The sequence below is a fragment of the Stenella coeruleoalba genome (assembly GCF_951394435.1).
Source record: "Stenella coeruleoalba genome assembly, chromosome: 20".
NCBI lineage: Eukaryota > Metazoa > Chordata > Mammalia > Artiodactyla > Delphinidae > Stenella > Stenella coeruleoalba.
In genome coordinates this window covers 49,437,215-49,453,185 of record NC_137166.1, presented here as the reverse complement: position 1 = coordinate 49,453,185, position 15,971 = coordinate 49,437,215, and the positions used below count along the sequence as shown (strand labels likewise).

General features: G+C 50.7%; 2 protein-coding genes across 3 annotated transcripts; one reads left to right on the top strand and one right to left on the bottom strand.

Moving 5' to 3' along the window:
* Positions 1-260: 260 nt before the first annotated feature.
* QPCTL (glutaminyl-peptide cyclotransferase like) lies at positions 261-8,955 on the bottom strand. 2 transcript variants are annotated; one of them, XM_079907598.1, is made up of 7 exons: positions 8,744-8,955; positions 8,102-8,245; positions 7,057-7,338; positions 5,372-5,524; positions 5,172-5,271; positions 4,562-4,678; positions 261-570 (listed from the first exon to the last, which is right to left on the bottom strand). In XM_079907598.1, exons 1-7 carry the CDS (start codon positions 8,951-8,953, stop codon positions 566-568), a joined length of 1,011 nt encoding a protein of 336 aa, XP_079763724.1. In that variant the 5' UTR covers positions 8,954-8,955; the 3' UTR covers positions 261-565. The 2 variants fall into 2 exon arrangements, with proteins under 2 accessions (XP_079763724.1, XP_079763723.1); XM_079907597.1 differs by lacking the exon at positions 261-570 and adding an exon at positions 2,318-2,934.
* A 694-nt stretch (positions 8,956-9,649) lies between these two features.
* SNRPD2 (small nuclear ribonucleoprotein D2 polypeptide) lies at positions 9,650-14,245 on the top strand. Its single transcript, XM_079907019.1, has 3 exons — positions 9,650-9,784; positions 11,497-11,676; positions 13,982-14,245. Coding segments are annotated over exons 1-3 (357 nt in total). The 5' UTR covers positions 9,650-9,782; the 3' UTR covers positions 14,157-14,245.
* The last annotated feature ends 1,726 nt before the right edge of the window (positions 14,246-15,971 follow it).

The window sequence follows — 15,971 nt, the reverse complement described above, 5'->3', positions numbered from 1 at the left end:
ACATGCCACGGAGCAACTAAGCCTGTGCCAGCTACTGAGCCTGCGCTCTAGAGCCCGCGTGCCACAACTACTGAAGCCTGCGCGCCTAAGCCCATGCTCTGCGACAAGAGAAGCCACTGCAATGAGAAGCCCGCGCACCGTAACGAAGAGTAGCCCTCGCTTGCTGCAACTAGAGAAAGCCCACACGCAGTAACGAAGACCCAACGCAGCCAAAAATAAAATAAATCAAGTAAATAAATTTTTAAAAAGATTTATTGAACTAACGCTAGGTCTGAAGTAGCACAGAGACCAAAAAAAGAAAAAAAGAAAGAAAATAGGAAGCAAGGTTATGGAGGATAGAGTGAGGAAGTCTAACACATTTAACTGGCGTTCTAGAATCAGAAGAGAGAATGGTGCAATGATAATATTTAAGGACACGATGATTGCAAATTCCAGACTGGTAAAAAGACCGGTATGCCCAGTGAGTCATAGGCAGGATAAATAAAAAGAAATGAATACCTAGACACATGCAGTGAAAGTGTCCAGCTGTGATCTTCAGCAATTGATTTCTCTGAAGCTCAGTTTCTTAATCTGAAAAATGAGAATACTGACAGTTCCTCAAAAGACTGACATGTGAGCTCTTGCATCTAGAATGTTCAACAGTTGTGCTCACCAAAGACACTTCATGGCCTCTTCATAGTGTGAAGCTGGGGGAGCCTACGTTTGGGGGACAGATGGGAGCTGGGGGAAACATCACTTTGCCAAGCATCAGCAGCCTCATCTGTAAAATGGGGCTCATGATCCTTACCCTGGATTCAAGTGGAAAATGTGCCCAGGCACCTTGCCCAGAACCTGGCGTGTAGTACACTTAGCACGATGACCTGCAGGGAGGCAAGGGGCCAAGGACGTCACTGAACACACTGCTTCCCCTAACAGAGGTGATGGTTTCACCTACTTCTGGGATGGCTGTGAGGCTAAGGGGACGTGCTGCACTTTTGAGTGCTTGGCACCATGCCTGCCACACAAGAAATGAACAAACAGGAACTAACTTTGTGATTTGAGACCCTCCTGCCACCCTGGCTGTTGATATCTGTCAATTTCCTTTCTGAACTCAACTTCTGCCAATTCCACCGCTAAGAGGCTGTTAGTCCCCACCGCCCAAACCTCACTCAGACTTGCAGCCAGTTAAAAGCCTCAGGAGGAGCTACTTTTGACCAACAATCTGTTGGTCCAGCACAGGTGATTTTTGGAAGGGAGGTAGGACATGGGGATAGGAGCACAGCTGTGGGTGAGCATCTGGGCTCTGTTAATAACCGGTTTGTAATTCTCAGCCCTGGCCACACCTCATTTGCAAAATGAGAACCGCAGTTGTCCTTCAGCCCGTGAGTTCTCTCGAGTCTTCGCCAGCCTTGAGTTGGCTTGCGAGGCTGCTGTTCACCTTCACTCTCTGACCCTGCATCCTGGCCTGGCATCCCTGTGGCCTACCAGGTCTCCATCAAAGTCACGAAATCAGCAGGTACAGAGCCCAACACGGGACTTCCTGTCTGGGTGCCCTTTAGGTTTGCTAGGGAGCTGTGAATGAACCAAACTTGAATCTTTAAGGACAGCATGTCCCAAAGTTTTGCTGATCATGAGACTTCCTCAGGTGCTTGTTACAGAGTCCCAGCCCCTCTCTGAAGTTCTGATGCAGTAGGTGGGACCTGGGAGTCTGCATTTTATTTATTTATTTATTTATTTATTTGCCTCGCTGCGCAGCTTGCGGGATCTTAGTTCCCTGACCAGGGGTTGAACCCGGGCCCCGGCAGTGAGAGTGCCGAGGCCTAACCACTGGACTGCCAGGGAATTCCCCGCATTTTTTAATAAGCACCCCAGTTGGGTCTGAAAATTAGGACTGGGAAATAATCTCTTGGGTCATCACTAGAGTTTGCAGTTACACACACCATCTCCCACTCCTGTACCCACAGCCAAAAGGGAAAGGATGGTTTGGTGTAACTAGTTGACCCATTTCTACCATAAGTACACTCAAAACTGTCAAAACCCAGTGTTTCCCAAAGTATCTTCTGAGGTACCATGGTTCTGTGAGGTGCTTCCCAATAAAGGGGTTCCGTGGTGAAATACTTTGGGGAAACATTGCATTCTCTTTCTTCAAAATTCACATTGTGCAAATGAAGAAACTCATTTAATGTTGTCTCACCCCACTTTGGTCCCCCTTTTCATGCAACACCTATGTATGCTAGTTCTACAGGATATATTTTGCAGAAACACTGGTTTATTGGCCATTGGATCTGGCAGAATCTGGAGTTCCCAAGTACTGGCTTCCATCTCCTCTGTTCCCTGCTTACGAGCACATCTTCTGTGGGCTCCCCATGGCACATCCATGTGGGAGTTGGGTTTGGACTGATGCGGTAGCAAGGCTGCCATTCTGGAGAAGGAACTGCCACAAAAACATAAGCCACAGAGAATTCATTTGGTCAGGGGTATTGCTGGTCCAGATGCCGTTTGCTGACTAAAATGGAGAATGGCATTTGGCCCCTGCAGACCTGCAGCCCAAGTGTTTCCCTCAGGGCAGCGGCCAAGCTCTTATTCCTTTGGCTCTCACACCACAGTGGTCTGTCTCTTCCATGTCTTTGAAGAGTGGCAGCTTGAGATAAAGAAAGAGGGTCTTCCACTGAGAGCACAAGCAGAGCCAAAGGTGTTAAAAAAGGACAAGCCAGCACACCGCAAGCAGGCCTGGCCCGAGCTCCTCGGCTCCAGGTGCCCTCGTCACATCTGCTGCTGGGTGCTTCTCCCTCAGAGTCCACCAGGCAGGCTATAGCCCCAGGTATTCAGCCAGGAACACGGCCAGGATGCGGCTGAGGTTGTGTACCGTGGGTGGGTGCAGGTTGGCCTCAGAGTCATCGGACGTGTGCCAGACAGAGGGGAAGGGTGTGGAGATGAGGTGGAGCACGGGGACCCCTGCAGGACAGAGAGGAGGCTCAGGCTTGTGCGTGGCCCCCAACTGACCCAGGAGCCCAGGCCCACGTCTGGGGAACCTTGCCTTGTCCCCCGCAGCAGAAGATACTCTGTTGTGGCACTTGAAGAATTCTGAACAATGATTTTCAGTGTGTGAGGGTACATGTCCGTTTTTAAAAATACATCCAGTATATTATTTTCATAACGCAAATTAGAAAAACTCAAAACTTAACGGATTATGGAAAGAAGGGAAGGAGGTCTTTGACCTTCCTCGCCGGGTGTACATTATTAGGCTCTTTTTCTCTTCTTTACTGATAGTTAACATTTATGTTCTATTCCAGGCCCGAGTCTAAGGCCATAAACACACACAATTTTATCCTTACAATAATCATGTAAGGTGTACGATAATACCCCTGTTTTACAGATGTGGACACTGAGACACAGAGGCAGGCAGAGTGACTTGCCTAAGGTCTTGCCTCTAGTAAAGAGCACAGTCAGAATTTGAACCCAGGCCACATGTCTCCAGAGTGTGTGCTCCTAACCCTTGCACTGCATTGGGTTCCTGTCCTCAGAGTGTTTCACTCTTTGTTTGTCCAGATTTGGTAAATATCTGTCCCCCTGCTAGACAGGAGCCAGGTGGATCATGGCCCGTCACTGTATCCCTGACAGCTGGCTCAGTACCTGCCTTGGGAAGTATTCAGTGAATGAATCAATAAAGGCATTGTAAGAAATGCATATTTGTTGAATGAGTAAATTATAGAATAAAAATTTAAAAAGCAGTTTTTAGCACTTACTGTATATGCCAAGCACCGTGTAAGAAGGCATTTTATATATCTAATCTCATCTAATCCTCCCAACCCTGTGATTAAGAATACATAACATAAACTTGGTGTAGCCACTATGGAAAACAGTATGAAGGTTCCTCAAAAAATTAAAAATTTAAAATTTAATTTTAAAAAATTAAAAATTAAAAAAGGTTCCTCAAAAAATTAAAAATTAAAAATAAAACTGCCATGAAGAAAAAAAAGAATACATACATACGTATGTGTTTGTATGTATCTATCTCTTCCTTTTCCAGAAGAAATGGGGCCACAGAGAGGCTCAGTAATTTGCCTTAGGTCAACCAATGGTAAGCTGCAGATCGTAGAACCCAGACCTATCCAATTCTAAAACTTGTGTTTTGAACCCGTCTACCAGATGTCGTCAACCCTGGCTGTGCATCAGAATCACCTGGGAGTTTTGTAAAAATAATGTAGAGGCCCCAGATTGTGGTTCAGCAGGCCTGAAACGTGACTGGGCATTTTTCAAAGCTCAGGTGATTATGCTGGGTGGCCAAGGGCTTGAGAGGCAAGAACTAGAAGAAACTGCAATCACTGAGGCACAACCAGTAATAGCTAACATTTCTTGAACACTCGCTAGTGCCAGGCACTGGTCCAAGGTCTTTACATTCAATCCCCTCAACAACTATGAGGTGGAGGCTGTTATCATCCCCATTCTTACAGATGAGGAAATCAAGGCACAAAGAGGTTAAGCAGTTTGCCACCTTCCCTAATCTGGGAAGGGGCCAGGGCCAGGTCGTATCTGTGGCTCCCTGGGACCCCTGCCCACCACTCCTCCCCACTGCAAGTACCTCGGCGGAGGAAGGGGATGTGGTCGTCTTCCACAGAGCCAGGGGGCTCCCCGGGCTGGAAGTACATCACTTCCCAAGGATGAGACTGCAGTAGGTTCAGACGGTGCAGGCGCTTCTCTGGAGGCGGTGGGGATTAGAGAGCAAGGGTCAGCCCCTCAACGGTCAAAGGTTCCCCTGCTCACAAATCAGAGGAGGGCAGGGGGTCTGGGGGCGAAGCACTGATCGTCCCAACAAGGATGAATGTTAGTTACCCCTTACCGCAGGCCAACGATGTTCCCAGTCTCAATCCCTCTGAGTCTAAAGAGGTAGATACCCCTATTATTACCATCATGCCCATTTTACAGATAGGAAATTGAGGCTCAGAGAGAGGAAGCCACTTGCCCAAGCTCACACAGCTGGTAAGAAAGAGAGCCAGAATTTGAACCCAGGGCTATCTGACCCCAGAGCCCCCGTTTGTAATCACTTCATTTGACTGCTGTGGGGTCTTTTTGTGTTTCTGTCCTAGTGCTTTAGAGAGAGACTAGGGAGGTAGAGGGAAGGCTGGATGACCCCTTAGAGGACAGGTGCCTGGCCTCCCTCCAGCGTCCCAGGTGGGTGCCTGCCTCCTTACCGATGCTCCTCAGCCGATGGAACCAGCGGACCGTGCGAGGAAAGTGACTGTAGAAGGTCGGGTTGGGGGCTCCCAGGAGATCAAGAAGCATAAAGAGATCCTAGGGAGAGAGGCCAGGACTGGAGAGGCCAGGCGGGATGCTGCCAGCCTCGTGTCACCCGCTTCCCACCTTACCGGAACCCAGTGGGGCCTGGTCTTACAATAGCCTGGATCCTGGTGAAGCCGGGGCTGTGGGGTGCAGACTCCATGAGCTGGGCCAGGTGCCGGGAGCCGTAAAGCGAGTCCTTGGGTCCCCACTCCTTCAGTGCCTCTTCACCATCCAAGAAGAGCAGCTGCAAGGTCACTGGGGCTGCCTGTGAGGGCCAGTGGTCAGGGCCAGCGCAGTGCCAGCCCTCAGCCTCAGTGCACACACATTTCCTGCCTGCTTGCACAGCTGACGAGGGCAAACTAAGTCTTCTCGCTCGAAAAGCACGGTGGCCAAGAGTACAGACTTGGAGCCAGACTGCCTGCGTTCAAATCCTGGCTGGGCTGCTCAGTAGCCAAGCAGTCGTGGGTAAGTTACTAAGTTCTCAAAGCACCGGCTTCCTTATGTAGAAATGGGGTTAATACCAGTCCTCATCATAGGGTAGGATTCGAACCCAGGTCCTAGGACAGCGCCTGGCACATAGTAACTAAACAAGGGTTAGCTCTGATTGTAATTGTTATTCCTCAAGTTCATGTAGCAAAAGAGACAGACCCACAAATAAATAATTATACAAACGATGAAATGCAGTCGGGCAAATGCTTCCAAGAACAACAGCGTCCTGATCTGGCCTAGGGAACATGTCAGGTCTATCGGAAAGGATGTTTGCCCTGAGGCTGAGTAGGAGCTGGCCTGGTAAAATGGGGCAGAGGGAAGAGTGTCCCCGGTGAGGAAGCAACATGAATCGGGACTGGGGCCAAAGAAGGGGCCAAAGCGGTTTGAGTAGAGACCCAAGGGGTCAGCAAGGGCCAGGGAGCTTGGGCTTTGTTACAGGGGCACTGGGGTTTGAGCCATGGAAGGGATCTGAGCAGGGGAGGAGTGTGAGGAGATCTGTGTTTCCGTTCATTCATTCCATACATTTTTTAAAAAATTTTTTCCCACAGGGTTGATGTTTTTATCTTTTTGTTGTTGTTGTTTTAGCATGTGGGCTCTTAGTTCCCCGACCAGGGATCGAACCCATGCTCCTGCATTGGAAGCGCAGAGTCCTCACCACTGGACCACCAGGGAAGTCCCTCCATACATTTTTATTGACATCCTACTTTATGCCAGGCAATATTCTCAGCCCAGAGGATACAGCAGGAAATAAACGCAGCCAAGGGCCTGGCTATCTGGAGCTTATTCTAGTTGGGGAAACATAAACGAATCAACATAAAGCACCATGAGGCATGAGAGAGTGACAGGGAGCTATTTTAGGGTGGCTGGGAAGGTCTCTTTGAGGAGGTGACATCAAAGTGGACATCTGAATGAAGGGTGGCAGCCAGCCAGGAATATATCTGAGAAAATCACATTCTAGGCAGAGCAAAGAGCAAGTGCAAATGCCTGGGGTGGGAGTGAATTGTGTGGCTTGAGGTACACAGAGGAGGTGGGAGGCTAGAGTGGAGTGAGTGAGGGGTGAGAGGTGGGAGGGGAGACCAGAGAGGTGAGAGGGCACTCCTCGGCTAAGAGAAGGGCTCTGGCTTACTTGTGGAACAAGGTGAGAGCTGTGGGAGAGAAGGGACAGGATCTGACATTCAGGAAATGGAAAGACCCTGTGGCTGTGTTGTGGAGCGGAGGAAGACAAGACCAAGCACGGGATGGTGTTGGTATGGACCAAGGCAGAGGCAGTCCCCACCCACCCACCCCCACCCTACCCCGGCTCCTCACCTGCTCCTTGGCTCTAGCCAGCTCCAGGTCCAGGGCCTGGGCCAGCTCCAGTAGGAGGGCGCAAGGCACAGCCGAATCCGTGGCCCCCACAAAGGGGGCTGACCCAGATGGGAAGAGCTTCGAGTCGTAATGGCAGGCAAGGGTGAGGTGACGGGCAGCCCTTGGGTCCAGCGTGGCCACCACGTTGCTGAAGTGCAGTGGCCCCAGGGGTGTCGAGGCTGTGAAGGGGTCCAGTTCTACATGCCAGCCTGCTGTCAGGGTCCGCAGTGTGGCCTCCAGGAACTAGTGGCAAGAGAGAGGTGGGAGAGTGGGTGGGGACTGGGGAGAAGGTCGGAAGAAGGGCCATGTGACCTGAACCATGCCGAGCAGTCAGGTTGACTCACAAATCTCACTTTAGTTTAATCGTTCCCTTGATACACTTCTGCTGAGTACCTACTAAGTGCCAGGCATGGAGTGACCCTGTCTCTTGATGCCAAGACTAATCACAGCTCACCCTTCCATAGCACTCACTCTGTGCCAAGCCCTTGTTCTAGGAACCCTGTGGAGTGGGGACTGTCAATGGTTCCATTCTGCAGATGAGGCAACTGAGGCACAGAGAAGTTAAGAAACTAGTTTAGGGTCACACTCCAAGTGGCTGATGTGGATTTGAACTCAGGCAGTGTTCAAATGACTCTCAATACTTTCTGAGAGGCAATGTAGAGATGTTACCACACCGGCTCTGGAGCCAACCCATTTGGGTTGAAACCCTAGGTATATCATTCATTAGCTGTGGGATTTGGGCAAAATGCCTAACTATTCTGCGCCTCAGTTTCCCCATCTACACAATGAAGATCAGATTGGTGCCCACCTTATCCGGCTGTTGCTGATGCTTAGCATATAGTAAGATTTTGGTGGGGGCAGTAAAGAGGGCAATGGTCTGGTGGTTAGCAGGATAGGACTCTAGAGTCAGATTACGCCCAGCCAGAGCCCTAGCTCTGCCACTTGGGCAGAATACCTATTTCCTTGGTGGGCTGCGGGGTCAGGGGTTGGAGGTGGGGCCCCTTACCTTTCTGACTTGGAGATTGCCGGGGCTGCCGGGGGTCCGCACAACCAGCAGGGGGCGCAGATAATTGTTCCAGAGACGGTGAGGGTCCAGTTGCCCCACCACCCTCCGCACCCCGGCCTCGGGGAGACTTCCGATCGACGGGCCCTTGGGAAGGAGGTGGGGAAGAGAAGAGAAGAGCGTGAAAGCAACACTCATTCCAACCCTACCCTGGGAGCTGTCGTCCCTAAGAAGCCCCAGTTCCTCTTCCTAATCGCAGCCTCCAGCATCGGAGGTTTCTAGGATAAATCCTAGACTCGGGAAAGTACCCCCAAGCCCATCCGGCCCAGCCCACCCCCATCCTGATGGGGGAAATCGAGGCCCAGCGAGAGTAAGGGACTCTTCCAAATAAATGACTTTAGGATTAGAACCCAGAACTCCCAGTGTTACTCCTCCAGACCCTTCCTCTTACGGGGTAACCGCTATTACAGAACAAGCCCGAAGCCTCATTCCGTTGGAAAGAGGCATGTGCTCTAAAGACGGAGACGGCGGCACCTGCGGCTAGGGCAATCCGATAAAGATAAAGTCACGTCAACCTGAAACCTCGGAGAAGGGGAGGCGGGAAATAAGGGCTCCCGCAGTGCCCGCGTCCCCTCCCGGCCTCACCCGCAGCTCCCGGCCTAGCGGCAGCTCCTCAGACTGGCGGTGCCAGCCGCTCCAACTGGTGTATAACACCGAGGCCACCGCCAGCGCCAGCAGCAGCAGAGGCAACAGCTGCGCCCGAGGTAGCAGGCGGCGCTTGGGCGGTGAGGGTGGCTCCAAAAGGCCGCGTTCCCCGAGCCGCAGCCGGGGCCGCCCGCGGCCCCCGGAACGCATGGCAGCTTTGCCCTGAAAACCGGTCTGGGACAGCGGATAGAGTTTAGGCCCAGCCAAGTCCCACCCCGTGGAATCACGGGACCAATGAGCAACAAGAGCGGCTGCACCATCCCACACTTCCGCGGGCAGTAAAGCCAATGGGACTTTCGTTCTGAGGACACGCCTCCCTGTCTCCCCGGAGCTTTGGGGGTTGGTTCCCCTGAGGGTTGCACACCCAAAAGGGAGCGCGAAAGAGGTAGGCACCGCCTCAGCGGAGGAGGGGAAGCCAATGAGAATCGTTTGATCATGGAAAACATTCGACCTGCTGGGCGCAGGTCCACGCCCCTCCCGGATGTAGGCAAAGGATTGGTTACCCCTAGTCAAAAGATCAATAGACCCTTAAATGAACAGTCTCCGAAGGAAAAGGGGAGGGGTCCATCCCGGAAGCGAGGAGCGGATTGGCTTCGCGGAGGCCGCTCCCCCAAAGGCAGGGTGGGCGGGCATGTGGAAATAGCTTGTCCTTTCCTTCCTTGAACCTGTGCGGTTCTACAACAAAATGGTTTGAATCAGTCCCGCTTTCTTTTCCTCTCCACTGTCGTGAACATCCGCCCCGTACTGTCCTGAATGGCCGGGAATCACCGTGTGAAGCTTTTATCCCACAGCCACGAAGGGCTGGTGGAAATCGCTATGGCAACTGGCCACGCCCCCACCCGCTGGTTGGGTTTGCGCAGGCGCCCACGGAAGTGGGCCGCAGGAAGCGGAAGTCCCGCCTCTGTCGCGCTCTCTGTGGAAGGCTGAGGCAACGCGGAGACGGTGGTGACTTGAGAGTGCGGCCACCACCATCGCCAACATGTGAGGCCGGGCTAGGCTTAGGTGGCGGGAGTGGGGTTGAGGGTGTATATTTGGCCACTTACCGGTGGAAGGGGATGGGCAGAGCCGGGGGCGGAGGCAAACATTTTAGGGGTTAAGTGGCGTACTTTTCTACTGATGCGTTTGAGAACGGACGTGGGGCCTTTGACGGATTCTGACTTCGGGAGGAGGGACAGCTTTATCTGATAACGGGCTGGGCTTTCCCAAATAATGAATCTTACTGAAATGAATTTTAAGGGGAAGCGCTTTTACGAATAAAGAACCTGGAAGAGGGGAGTACGGACTTGTAGGAAAAACGATCTTAGATAAGGGGTTTATACGGATAATTTGAGCTGGAGACGGTTGGCTTTCCAACTACATTCTCGATTTTTACGGATAACGAGTTACGGGAATGATTTTCCTTACGTATTCATTCAACAGTTATTTATTGAGTGCTCCTATATCAGACTGCTTTAGACACATAGGCTCTATCAGTAAATTACCCCACTCCCCCAAGGAAGAAAATCCCCTTCTGCATCTTATGGGATGGGAAGAGGCTGGCAGTAAACGTAATGGTAATAAACAGGTAAAGTATGTGGTGTGTTAGGTGACCGGGACTATGAATAAAGAAACAGTAGAGCAGGGTGAAACAATGTGGAACGCTACTTTTGAGAGACAGGACACATAAAGGAGGCAACACTTGAGCAAAAACCTGAAGAAAGTGAGAGAGTGTACCACAGAGATATCTGGGGAAGTATCCAGGCAGAGGGAAAAGCAAATGCAGGGACTCAAGAAGAAAGTTTGCCTAATATCTATTTTTTAATATAAATGTATCTATTTTTATTTATTTATTTTTGGCTGCGTTGGGTCTTCGTTGCTGCGCGCGGGCTTTTCTCTAGTTGTGGCGAGCGAGGGCTACTCTTCGTTGTGGTGCGCGGGCTTCTCATTGCGGTGGCTTCTCTTGTTGCGGGGCATGGGCTCTAGGCGTGCGGGCTTCAGTAGTTGTGGCTCGCTGGCTCTAGAGCGCATGCTCAATAGTTGCGGCTCGCGGGCTCTAGAGCGCAGGCTCAGTAGTTGTGGCGCACGGGCTTAGTTCCACTGCATGTGGGATCTTCCCAGACCAGGGCTCGAACCCGTGTCTCCTGCATTGGCAGGCGATTCTTAACCACTGTGCCACCAGGGAAGCCCATGAGAGGGTTTTGAAGAGTGAGATGATATATGACTTGAGTCTTGGCACCATCCCCGAGACTGCTTTGTGGAGAGCAAACTGTTAGGGAGTGTGGATGGAGGCAGCGAGACCAGTAGGAGAGAGATGATGGAGGTTTAAGCCATGGTAAGAAATGGACAGATTCCTATATATTTTAGCGGCAGATGACAGGATTTGCTGACAGATTGAATATAGGATGTGGGAGAAGGAAAGAAGAGTCAAGTTGACATTAAGAGTTTTTGCTTAAAGAACTAGAAGGATGGAGTTGCCATTGATGGAGATGAGGAAGGCTGTGGATAGTATAGTATAAGTTGGGGGTATTGGGGGATCTGGAGTTCAGCCTAGGACGTGAAGCGTGGAAATATCTGTTAAGCATCCAAGTGGTGATGCCGAGAGAGGATCGAGCAGGAGGGTGGGTGTGTGAGGGAGACACCAAGCCAGAGGCCATGAGCACCCAGGCTCCGGCTCTGGGCCCTCTCACCTATGGGTTCCATACTTGCCCACTTAGGAGCCTCCTCAACAAGCCCAAGAGTGAGATGACCCCGGAGGAGCTGCAGAAGCGGGAGGAGGAGGAGTTTAACACAGGGCCACTCTCCGTGCTCACCCAGTCGGTCAAGAACAACACGCAAGTGCTCATCAACTGCCGCAACAACAAGAAGCTCCTGGGCCGTGTGAAGGCCTTTGACAGGTAAACGCCTGGGTCTGGGGAGGTGTTCTTTCCAGGCCTGGAGAAGCAGTCCCAGCTCCAGTCCGAAGCCCAGGGCAGAAGCATCTCAGGACCTCAAGATGTGGTGGTCTATCGTTGTCCCTCCAGCTGTGAAGCACAGTGGTTATGGTCATGTACTTGGGAGCCAGTCTTCCTGGGCTCATGTCCCAGCTCTGCCTCTTAACAGCCATGTGACCTTTGGCAAGTGACTTTATCTTGTCCGTACAGTGGCAGTAATCATGGTGGTTGCAAAGATTCAATCACTTAACATATGTGAAACGTAGTAAGTCGTTAGAAGTTGAGCATTTGGCACCCAGAGCTCTTAATCAGTTTTTTTGCAGTTATTGCATAATGAGAGCGTCCACCTGGGTCAGGTACTGTTTTAGGCTCCAGAGATACGGCAATGATGGAAACAAACATGGTTCCTATACTCAGGGAGCTTATGCTGTAGGCAGGGAAGCCGACAGCAAACATGTAAATAATGTCATAAAGACAAGTGATTATAAATTCTATGCAGAAAAGTAAAGCCAGGTAAGAGTTTGAAGTACCAGGAAGGAGGTGCTGTCTTGGGTAGATAACATGGGAGGCCTCAAAGGAAGACGCAACGGTGGACAGGTATGAATAAAATGAAGGTGCAAGCTAGGGTCTGAGTGTTTCAGCCATAGGGAGCAGCAAATGATTTTTCCTCTCTGGGCCTCAGTTTCCTTATCTGTGAAATATGCATCATAATAATACCCCTCAGAACAGTTGTGAGGCTTAAATGATATTATGTATGAAGAGCACTTGGCTCAGTACCTAACACATAATAAATGCTCAGTAAACATATGACCTGCAGCCTTTAGTTAGCATTTGGGAAGTGCTTTCCTCACAGTGGTGTGATGAAACTTACTCCTGGAATGCTTTTGCCACTAGCTTTTATGTGACCATGAACAAGTCTTTCACTCAGCCTTAGTTTCCCCTTGAATAAAATGAGAATGAGAACAACAGGAAGTGCCGGGTACAGGAGGCAGATAGGTCTGGATTCGAACACAGGCTCTGCCACTTCCAGACTCTGTGACCTTGGGTGAGTCACTTCATCCCACTATGCTCAGTTTCCTGCTCTAGAAGCTGGAGAGAACTAGTAAACCAGTCAGTGTTTACCTCCTGGGGGTGAGATGCAGGGAGGATTGATGGGTTAATGCTTAGAAAGTGCTTAAAGGGGCCTGGTGAGTGCCTATATGGTAAGTGCTCAAGGTGGTGCATATATATATATATAAATATAATTTTTTAAGTTGACTCTTTCCTTTTCCCCTAGCTTCCTCCTGTGCCCCCATATCATCCTCTCATCCCTCTCCCCACCTAGCCTACCACCCTAGTATGTGTCCTGCCATGTTTGATTCACCCAGAGACTCCCTTGTGGTGGTAGTTAACAGCTTTATTGAGGCATAATTGATCTGTCATAATATTGTTTTTAAGATAGAATCATCTGTGTGCTCTGTTGCATCTTGTTTTTTCACACAAATCAGTGGTCTGAGAACATCACTGCAAGTTAGCTAGGGTTTTCTTAACCACTTTATTTACTTAATTATGTTACTTGGATGCAAAATTTGAAAAATACAAAAGGCACCCAATGAAGAGCAAGTCTTCCCTCTCCATGTACCAGTTGCCCTCCCCGGGGACCCATCATGGCTAATTTCTCAGGTCTCCTCCAGGAGGATTACTTGCACAGAACATCATACATGTAGATACAGGAGGGTGCTTTTTATTTATTTTTAAGTCACTACTAATGGCATGCCACGCCGTTTAGACCTTGATTTTTTCACTTAACAATATACCTTGGAAATGTTCCCATATTGGTATGCTATTTCCTTTTTTTAACGTATTTTCTCTGAATTGGTAATATATTCACATGATTTCCAAAACAGTAATAACAGTCCAATGAAAAGTTTCCATCTGGTTTGTCTCCAGTCTACCTAGGTCACCCCACTGCCACCAGTCTTTAGGTGTATTTCAAGAATTTAGTATTGCACAACCAGGTGGTGGAATGTATGTTTTTCCTACCCACTTTTTTCCTACCCACCATGAATGTCTCCATTATAGAGAGGAGGAAACTGAGGCACAGAGGAGTGAAGTCCTTTGCCCAAGCTTCAAGCTGAGGACTTGCAGAGGTGGCCTTGGAGCCCCAGCCATCCTGGTCCCGGGCCTGCACCTTCCCCCATGCCACGCTGATGGAGGAAGTGGCAGTGCTGCACAGAGGAGGGGGTCAGGAGGCTCCCTCTAATTCCTGATGCCTCCTTCTGCCCACCAGGCACTGCAACATGGTGCTGGAGAACGTGAAGGAGATGTGGACCGAAGTCCCCAAGAGTGGCAAGGGCAAGAAGAAGTCCAAGCCAGTCAACAAGGACCGCTACATCTCAAAAATGTTCTTGCGCGGGGACTCGGTCATTGTGGTCCTGCGGAACCCGCTCATCGCCGGCAAGTAGGGGCCTCCTCCCTGCCGTCAGAACTTACCCCTCGTCTTGCAAAGACCTGCCCTTTGTGCTGGGAATAATAAAGTCATGTGTTTTTTCTAGTGGCCTCTGTCTGTTCACAGGGCCTAGAGAGTGGGGCAGACCCAGGAGGGGGGCAGCCGGGCATGGGGCCAAGCACAGGGATTGGGACCTCTCTGAGCAGGTGAAGAGGCCTGGTCTCTGCCCCTTCCAGGCCTGACTTTCCCCTTCTGTGAAGTGAATTGGTTGGGCAGAGGGAGCTTTTGCTGCCTTTTGTGCTTTAATTTGTTCTAGCTTCTCGTCATTTTCTCTTTCTCTTCCTTCTCCCCACCTCTCAGTAAGTCGGTTTCACTCAAAATTTCTTTCAGTCTTTTTTTTTTTTTCCATTTGTTCAGTCAGACATTCCCCCAAGTGCCTGCTCTGTGCCCAGCCCTGTGTTGCAATGCCGGGGACACAGCCATGCCCAGAAGAGCCCCCAAGCTGCCCTCACTAACAGGAGAAAGAGCTGCAGTTAAAGCAGTTAGTACTCAATACCAACAGCATTTGTAGCTGACACCTGACCTGTGCGGTTGCCAGGCCCTGCACTCTGTGCTGTTCAGACTTCCTAACAACTCTGAGCAGGCACTGTGATTTATTACTTCCAATTCCGGAGGCGGGGACTGGGGCACAAAGAGGTGATGGCGCCTCCCCAGGGGTATCCAGCCAGGAAGTGGTGATGCCGCCATTCAAACCCACCCTGCTCCTGAGCCTGTGGCCTAGCCCCTGAACTCTGCTGCCCTCAAATCACAGCTTAACTACCCTTGAGAGAAATTCTCTGACAAATGTAGGGAGATAGAGGTGGGAAACGGGGACCTTACTTATTGTGGGTGGATTAAGAGAAATCCCTGTCTTTCTCTGACGCACACACATCATGCTCCGCGCCCCCCCCCCACCCCCACCCCCGCCCTCCAGCTCTCTCTGTGTTCTGTCTCTGCATCTTTATCTGTGTTCTCCAGATAAGGCCAAGTGCCAGGCTGGTGCAGTTCGCAAGTCTGAGGTCAGGGTCGAATGAGTTGTCTGACACACTGAGCTGTGGAAGGCGCAGCCATGATCCCGTTAGCGACAGAGCTGAGGACCCTGCAGCAGGAGAAGGCCTGACACATGCAAGGCAATGGCTGTGAGGTAATAAAGGCTCATGTTTACTGAGTGGTTCACATCTAATTTGAACAACCATCTGGGGGATAGATGCTAGAGGTACCCCATTTTACAGATGAGACAGCCGAGGCCCAGAGAAGGTAGGTGACTTGCCCAGGATTGCTCAGGAGACAATGGAGCCAAGTTCAAACCCAGGGAGCCAAGCCCTCATGACTGTCGGGGAGCAGGATGGAGCCATAACAGTGTGGGGAATGATGCTGCCGCGGGAAACTTACCCCCAGGATTTGGTTCTTGTGCAGGAGCTGGGACAGCACAAGCCCCGGGGTCACAGTTCGAATCCCTGCCCCACATCCCTCCTGTTCTCCCCGGGAAATAGGAATTCCTTTCCCTGCCTTGCAGGCTGGCAGCAAAGATTCTAGCCTAGGACTCCCCTGCCTGGCATCAATCTGAATTTCCTCATCTCTTTACCCAACCCACTGCCCAAATGGTCTCTAATCCCCGCTTCCGTTACGGTGAGTGAAAGTGAAAACAGGTTGCAGGAAAAGCACTAGGCAAACTGGCCAAGTGTGCTGCATGCACCAGGCAGTATCCTAAGAGTTACTCATTGGAATCTCAGGCAACCCTAGGATGTTGGTACCATCATTATTCCCATTTTCCAGAAGTGAAACTTAGGCA

Excerpts from the sequence above, each read along its gene's own strand:
- SNRPD2 (XM_079907019.1), top strand. Across the intron at positions 11,677-13,981 it reads CGTGTGAAGGCCTTTGACAG|GCACTGCAACATGGTGCTGG; the intron begins GTAAACGCCTGG and ends TCTGCCCACCAG.
- QPCTL (XM_079907597.1), bottom strand. The coding sequence starts at position 8,953 with ATGCGTTCCGGGGGCCGCGGGCGGCCCCGGCTGCGGCTCGGGGAACGC. Across the intron at positions 7,339-8,101 it reads GCAATCTCCAAGTCAGAAAG|TTCCTGGAGGCCACACTGCG; the intron begins GTAAGGGGCCCC and ends TCTTGCCACTAG. Across the intron at positions 2,935-4,561 it reads CATCCCCTTCCTCCGCCGAG|GGGTCCCCGTGCTCCACCTC; the intron begins GTACTTGCAGTG and ends TCTGTCCTGCAG.